Source organism: Loa loa (genome assembly GCF_000183805.2).
Source record: "Loa loa unplaced genomic scaffold supercont3.110, whole genome shotgun sequence".
In the NCBI taxonomy this organism is placed as follows: Eukaryota; Metazoa; Nematoda; class Chromadorea; order Rhabditida; family Onchocercidae; genus Loa; species Loa loa.
Window position 1 is genome coordinate 84867 of NW_018108290.1, and position 8243 is coordinate 93109.

An 8243-nucleotide genomic window follows, 5' to 3' on the forward strand; every position below is an offset into this window, starting at 1 on the left:
ATATATATATATATATATATATATATATATATATATATATATATATATATATATATATACACATATACATATATAGAAGGTAGATAGATATGTACTGCTATCTCTTTATTAAACTCCGAAGTCTATTTCCAGTACACAAGATTTTTTAATTCTAGTTACCCTGTCGGAAGCAGAATCCTACGTGATTTCCTTAACTTAGGATATAAAACTGCCGAAAGCTTAATTCTTCACGAGGAAAATGCATACCTATAAATTTTAAATGAAAGCAAACCTTAAGAGTATCTTGCAATCCATATTTCAGTTCGCAAAGACGACTTTCTTCAAGAGTATTGAGCTGCCCCAAAAAACGACGAATATACTCCGCTTCCAGTCTTGCTTCCGCTACAGTAAAATGTACATGATCACAAACTTGTATCAGAAATGAACTATCTCAGTTGTCAACCACTTCACGGGCCTCACAACAACGCAAATAAGTGCTAATGGTAGGAAGCGGTCGAAGTGGTAATTAAGACAATACTAAAGTCATAACTAAGACAATACTAAAGTCAAATAGAAAAACATCAAATGCTATGTCAAGGTATATTGTGATTTTTTGTGAACAAATCAAAATATAACGCAATTCCAAAACAAAATCAGTCTTGGAAGTTCAAAAAATTTTGCTTGAAGCCCCAACTACAGCGGAAGAACAAACCAGATTTTAGCACGACTTAGCGCCATGTTAACACAGATTGAAGAGATTGGTACTTGAAAACAAAATGTCTAGATGAAATATTTTTCTTGGATCATTGGTGAATACAGAAACTGAAAAAGACATCAACAGGGTTTAAGTTTCAGCACAAGATGGACTTAAAAAGACAAAGACACAACTGATGTTTTGAATTCTGAACCTGATGGTGAAGGTAACAACTCGTACATGGGACAACCAGTACTTCACTATATAATAGGATGAAATGTGCACCTCAGCACTTGAATAGATACCACCGTCCTTTTGATGATGATGTATTGACAAATATAATTAAAATACATATAATACACATAAGCTTTTTTACTTTTCAAGTAGCACAAGATGAAAGAATAAAAGAATCTGTCCAATTCAGCCTATGTGCCTCTCATCCTGCTTCATTCCTTCTTTATTTTATTTAAAACTGCAATACAGAAAAAGGCAAAGACCGACAAAAAGCAAACAAAAATGATTGTTGAAAAAAAGAGAAAAGATTAGATGAAAAGCTATGCTGTTAAAAAAAAAAACAAAAAAAACAAACAAAAACTATTCAAATCCAACTCTTGGTAAGCTTCGCTCTGATCAAAATTCCAGTGATTTAGAAGTTATAGGAGAAAGCTAATCTAATTTTGTATCATTTTATACAATAGAACTAGACATATTAGTCAAAGAAACAGAAATGAAACTGAGAACTCCCTTCGTTCTCTTTGTGCGCCCCTCTACTTCTGCTCATTTATACACAAAATAGTAACATAAAGTAAAAAATATACTGAAGACTTGGTTTGGCAAATTTTGCTAACAATTTCTTCTATTATCACCCATTAGCTGAAGTCGAAGTCCGATATATTCTTTCAAGGAAGTGAAAAAAAACCGGAACTTGACATTGAAGAAATTGTTGAATCTTCATCTAGCAGAAAATGAAATTTCAAGAACACAATGAATTCAGAAAAACTTACAATCATCAGTGGAATTTCGAGGTGCAATTGACTTTCGAGGTAGTAAACCAATGGATGATTTCCTGGGAAGAGAAAACCTTCGGCTATGAGAAGATGATCTACGTTGTTCTTCTATTTTCGAGTCAACTTTATCCTTCTCTTTTTCCTCATCAATAGGTCGCGAAACATCAATCGCAGAATCAGCCGCTGATTCCGTTGCATCACTGTAGGGTGGAATAAACGTTACACCACTTTTGACCAGTTCATTAATGAAATATTCCAGCACCTCTTTTCCCTGCAAAACGATTTTCCGTAGACGGCGTTCATCTGAGCTGGGAGTGAAATAGAAATCTCAAGCTTTTCTAAAATATTTCACTTAAATTTCAGAAGTGATACCTTCGCAAGATTAGCTGCATACTGCTTCACTGCCAATTTCTCAACCGTAGATTCAAAACCAAAGAATGATTTAACATCCAACGAGCCACTTTGTTCAAAACAAGTCCATTCATTGTTTTCAGGATGAACCTTGAAACGACTCACTACACTGTACACATTTTCATAATTCGACTATACTACAGCCAAAATAAAAGCTTTACGTAGCCATTTTTAAAAAGTAAACTGAACATGAAAATTTAGGGCATGATCCAGTAATAATTCAGTAGTTAGAACTTAATGAAAATATCTAGTAACTGAAAAATACTTCAGATGTGCAACATAACAGGAACGTTGTGATAAACAGAAGCGAAACACGTACGTAGTAAAAACAAGTTTCTTTGACATCGATTCTGGTCGCAAAAGAAATATTCTTTGCTTCAATGATAAGAGTACGCTCTCTGCGATTAAGCGAATTTTTCTGTGTGAAATAAACATAATCAACACCAGCTATCTGGAAAAAATTAATCATGAAGTTTTGGAAGTTGTGAATATAACTACCCCAAAAGTAAGTAAGGATCTAATTTTATTGAATAATTCCAAGATAGAATTACTTTTTTGACAAGATATGGTGCATCGATATTCAGCTGACATTTGCGCTCAATTACTTCTTCTGCACCATCTTCCGAATGATATTCATATGTGACTTCAGAGCCAACAAAGATCGGAATTTGGGGGCAAGTTGGAAAACGTTTTTCATATGCCTGAATAAATATATTTCAGCACACCAAGCTGTGTTCGAAGAAAGCTATGTTTATGCCATAGAACTTTTTATAAACAATTCGAAAAACTCTCACAGTATTTTGTGCTTAGCAGCAAATGAAATAACACAAGGAACAAGACAGTTGTGCAGTGCTCAAAAAAAAAAAAAAAAAAATGATCCCATAACAAAAGCTAACTGCCATCACAATTTCGAATGGATATTTGTATACACGAACCGGACTCTGATAAGTTTGTACCATTGTTTATTACCTGAAAATGATCCTACGTTGATTTTGTTCCAGTTACATACTGAACGTGCTTTTTATTTATCAATTTTATATAGATAATGCAGTGATGCTATTGTAACATATGTTAAACTGTGGGAATTAGTACAGACCAGAATTCGTTAAAGGATTTATGCGAAAGTTTAACGAAGTAAATTAGAAAAATATAAGATCTAACCATACAACTTTCTTGAGAGAAATCTATCCATACGACGAAATAATTTTCACATAGATTAACAGCACATCAGCATGTTTACTGACATAAATAGACAAAAACCAACGTAATATTTATAAGGAATTTGCTGAAACATATTTCTGTGCAAATTGTTTGTGTATGTGTGTGTCTGTCTTCTTGTGTCAGTTCCGTGTCTGCATAAACTAACGAAATTGCTTATGCTAATTTAATCATTAAAAATCAGAACGCAATCATGTCTCTGCATGACAATATTCTAATTGCTTCTTTTTGTACGAGTAAAATGGAATTCATAAAGTACTCGTTTTTTTACGTAATGAACGTTGTGCCACCTCCGCCCTACAATGCCACATGACAACGGACGCTCACGAGGAATACTGTATTCGAGTCGCTAATGATGATCCACATCAAACAATACAAAAAAATGAACATAAATTCGGTTAGCTAATTTATTATAAAACAAGAGTTTCAACTGTCAGACTTTCTGTTGCTTCGTTTCAGTTGATGTAGTTAGTGAAACTTCGGTCTGATAAATTAACCATCGAAATAAATTGAGCTTTCAGCTTAATCTTGGCTGGTGACTTCATCTTGCTGTTTTTACTTTGATATGTTAATAGCTTTAAATTCGAAAAGGCAAATGTAAATTTTCATTAATATATCATTGTGCAATCTGGTTCAAATAAAGCGAGACGAATGAATTTAGTCACACAAGTTATTATACATTCGCATTCATTTAAAACCTTATGTTCCATCAATAATGGCTTATTAATCTACCATACACGGTACAACACGGCGTCTCCTCAGCAGATGGCAGAGGATACACCTTAACAAAAGAGATGGGTAGGAAAAATTTCATAAAAACAATCATAATGAAGTGAAAGAGGGCAGGGAAAGACCCGAAACGAAGAAACAGTACTATGGTAAGGGATACGGACGAATTTTTTTTTCTCTTGAATGGAGCACCGATGTGCCAAAGCTATTTCAAAAAACAACCTTAAACTCCATTTGTTCGCTTGTAAGGAAAAAACGAAGCTATGCCCGTATTTTACACTCTATAAGGACTCCCTACTTTCCTCCGCCTATCACTGACTGAAGTCAGCTACAATGTGCTAATTTTTTCCTCACTTTTGAAATTTGATTACCTAAGTGGCTCTGGAATTTGTTTTAAAGAGCATTCAAAATATGTCACAAAATATGTAAAAGTGACAATGAATTCAATAATTTACGTTCCCGACACATAAAAGATGCACGGTTCCAATAAGTGAGAAATGGCCGCTATATTTGTTAAGTAACTCATTAAAATGACAAAAACAAATAAGACTCGGTGCTTTTGTAAGCATCACGGAAAGGGAATTTTAGGGTAAATTAGCAGATTTCTTTACTGTTTGGGTCAATCCAAAAAGGTTTGAGTAAGTCTATAAGAACATGCTAAAGTGACGAAGGAAGCTGCAAACATGAGGAAAACTCATAGCACCTTACAGACCCAACAAAAAGTGAACAAGAAAAGATAGTAACCAATTTGGTTAAATGTTCACTGCACTCCAAAAAAAAAGAGATGAAAGTGATTCCAACCGAATCACAATACAGAAAAAGCAAATGATCTCGTCATTTAAAAAAACTCACCTAAAATACAGGACAAGAGGAGTATGCAGCAGATTCAAATATGCAAACTTTTGGCCATTCTAAAATAGGAGTTATTGGAAATTAGAAAATGGGAAAAAAAAGAGAAAACTGTAAAGTGTTTTTGAACCTATTCAATATTTGGGTGGAAAATGAATGTATTTTGAAACTGAAAATAATTCTCTCCTCATGAAGATATGGAATGAAAGTAGCATCTCCCACTTGCAACGTTAAACACACCCTGAACACATCCATTCAAATATTTTTGTTACCAAACACATTATGCACATTACGTCAATTAGAATTCGAATTCTTCGAAAATTTTAAATTCTATCAGCTCACCTTCCGCCAATTTCAAAAAGACTCTTCTAAAAGTTAACTTTGTCCCTACATAAGTCATTATACATAACTTTCCCAACAGGTGTTAACAGTATCTTTTATCTGTAAGGGGATAAAGCTCTTTGCTCCTTCCGAAATGAGGCTGTGAAGAATTCTTCTATCCTAAATGTAAATAAAAAGGAAAAAACGAGCTTCTCTTCTTACTCTTTCATTTCTTGTTTCAACAACTGAACCTCATTTAAAAAAAGAGCATGTGTAGTGCAGCCATAAATAAGTCAGTGTAATTCCATTAGAAAAGCCAAGACGAAATTACCTTGTAGTTGCGCAAACAACCGAGTAACAATAAATATAGTGAATTCGACTAATTACAGAAATGAATACCGAGATACCGGCATTTAATCAAGAGAATTGGAAAAGGTATAGTTGCTCCTAATCAGTATTCCGTCTAATTTTAGATTTAAAATGAAATGACCAAAAAAAAACAAGTAAGAATACAACCAAGACTACAACAAACTGATCGGTGTAAAATCAAAAGTGGTGCCATTAGTTAAACTTTCAACGCCAGAGTTACCCTGATAGGACCATGATGAAAAACTTGATCCCATCCGGCTTTTTGGTGCTAAGAAAGAGGTCATAGTGTAGTGTAAGGAAAGTTATCATTATTGGACGTGTTATATGACAGATATCTAATAATTCTGGGTTTTGATAATTATTTCGCCTTAACCTTAGCTGGTATAAAAAACCTTTCTGATGCCGTGGTGCATATACTAAAGCGTTTTCGAATGTGACATATGAAACTATGTCATCCTCCAGCAAATGACACTACATAGTTGTATCATCACTAAGGCATGTAGTAATAAAACTATATATAAGGAAGAAAGATCATCCGTCTGCTACTAACAGATAAGTAAAGCTGAGGGAGAAAGTGACAAACACGAGTGTTACTTCTGTAAGCAACTCGTCTTTCATGTGAAGTGGAAAGATAGGATGGAAAATGTGTCATACGTCCATTTAAGCTGAAAAAGCCTGTTGAGGTTGTTATTGAAAAGTCTACCATTGGGTTCAGAATCCGTTTATATTTTTACCTATAATCCGGCTTGCAACTAATGCACTTTCAGGAGGCGTGACACTTGCGACAACGTGAAGCAGAGTTCATCAGCTGCAAAAAATAAATTGCGACTCGGACCACAAAGAGACCGGCTTATGTGAATAGATCTACTGTTGACTATGCTGGAGGTCCAATGTTGGTGTGGGAATGTAAGGATTTCTGGTTCCACGGTTTCAGCTGGCTGATGCTTGACTTCTCGTTAAGATACTAGAATGTCTCTTTCCTATATTTAACCATATTTCTGCAACACTGACAGTACCATAGAGAAAATTTGAAAATCTTAGTTTTCTGTGATTGCAATTAGTCTGAAAAGGACCACTTCCATGAATTCCATAAGGTTTTCCTCTATTCTACTCTCGGCTTCCTGTATGCTTTCAAAAATTCCAAATGAATATTTCTGTTAATCTCAAATCTTTTTTAGTAACATGTCTGTTTATATATAGAGATATAGACATTTTATTTGGTAGAGCATAAGAACACGAAAGTATCATCAGAACCAGATCTGTCTTGTGTTTTTCAGTCATTGAAAAGCCCCGACTTGTAGACATCGCTTGATCTTAATGAGAAGGGCATCTCACGTGTTATTCAATACTTTCAACCAGGTATGAACTGTTATCATTTTTTTCTCTTGCTTAAAAATGGTTAATAAGTGTTCTGTGAGAAAAGAAAACTATCAATTGTTTGCAGTCGACTTGCTGTTTATTTTTCTTCAAATTCAAGTCGGTCGAGTTGGAATCATTTCTAAATTCTCCCCTAAAAATGTGCTATGCTCAAGTTTTGTTGGTTTACGTTTTGGCAGTGCTTGCAGGATTTTGGCTGCTTTGTATGTGGATTGGATGATGGTTTTCGGATTTATAACACCGATCCGTTGAAGCAAAATTTTAATGAAAAACTGAATGGTGGTATTGGAGCAGTGGAGATGTTATTTCGCTGCAATTACGTAGCACTTGTTGGCGGAGGTGTAACACCTGCTTTTTCAACAAATAAAGGTCTGTACTATGCGTTTTTTCAAATCTTTCGAGGGAAGTACTGTGTTTTTCGTCGAAGAGACAGTGAAGAGTACATTCTGAACCTCTCGATAAACAATCCTGAAATACTGTTATTTATTTGCAGTGGTAATTTGGGATATTATCAATCATAGAGAAGTGGTTCACTTAGAGATGAATAGTGATGTACGAGCAGTACGTTTACGTCGCGATCGTATTGTAGTGGTCCTCGACACATCCGTTCACATTTTTAGGTTAACTCTATGATCCTTCTCTCAACGTTTGTGGTTTATGGTATTGGAAGTAAAGAGCAAGCAATATTTTTGACTGCTTTTTGTTCAGGCTTACTTTGATTCATTTTTTTTTCTTTTTTTTTTCTTTTTGTTCATTTCAACTAGCAGTCATTTGCATTTAGCAGTTGGAAGCATCGTTTGATTCACTAAAAAAAAGAAAAAAAGTGAGTGAGAAGATTCGTGAGGAAGCCAGAAATATTGTGTAAGGCATTTAAGTTATTTGATTAATATACTGAAAAGAAATTCCACGGAATTATATTTTTTTCCTCTGAAATTATCTTTAATTTTTTTTGGAGATAAACTATATGCCATTTTTATTTCTCAAGTATTTTTAGCAGATTATTTATAGTTGGAACATATAGTATATGTGGAAGTATATGTGTATACATATAGTATATGTGGAATTATGGTAACATGAATTATTCATTTCTTTCTTTGCAGTTTCACAGATCAACCTGAAAAATTGCAAGTGTATGATTCAAGCAGAAATCCACGTGGGATATGTTGTTTATGTCCAGCATCAGAGAAATTCTCTTCTTGCTTTTTCCTGCTACCCTCTTCGTCGTCGGCAGTTTGCTGTGTAACACTGACCGAACCAGATGCTCTACCAAGTAATCAATGCTCATCAAA

At 34.4% G+C, this 8243-nt stretch overlaps 2 protein-coding genes across 2 annotated transcripts in view; one reads left to right on the top strand and one right to left on the bottom strand.

The window, feature by feature from the left end:
• Nucleotides 1-3066, bottom strand: part of LOAG_17665 (CRAL-TRIO domain-containing protein) — a 6188-nt gene extending 3122 nt beyond the window's left edge. Inside the window, exons 1-6 of the mRNA XM_020450328.1 lie at nucleotides 2988-3066; nucleotides 2643-2792; nucleotides 2411-2542; nucleotides 2053-2181; nucleotides 1678-1951; nucleotides 272-381 (exon numbers count right to left, since the gene is read on the bottom strand). Of these exons, the coding sequence (XP_020306009.1) occupies nucleotides 272-381; nucleotides 1678-1951; nucleotides 2053-2181; nucleotides 2411-2542; nucleotides 2643-2792; nucleotides 2988-3050 (858 nt within the window). The 5' untranslated portion in view covers nucleotides 3051-3066. The remainder of the gene's footprint in view (nucleotides 1-271; nucleotides 382-1677; nucleotides 1952-2052; nucleotides 2182-2410; nucleotides 2543-2642; nucleotides 2793-2987) is intronic.
• A 3686-nt stretch (nucleotides 3067-6752) lies between these two features.
• LOAG_17666 (hypothetical protein) overlaps nucleotides 6753-8243 on the top strand; it is a 2563-nt gene continuing 1072 nt past the window's right edge. Inside the window, exons 1-4 of the mRNA XM_020450329.1 lie at nucleotides 6753-6936; nucleotides 7143-7323; nucleotides 7448-7574; nucleotides 8055-8224. Coding sequence (XP_020306010.1) covers nucleotides 6895-6936; nucleotides 7143-7323; nucleotides 7448-7574; nucleotides 8055-8224 — 520 coding nt within the window. The 5' untranslated portion in view covers nucleotides 6753-6894. The remainder of the gene's footprint in view (nucleotides 6937-7142; nucleotides 7324-7447; nucleotides 7575-8054; nucleotides 8225-8243) is intronic.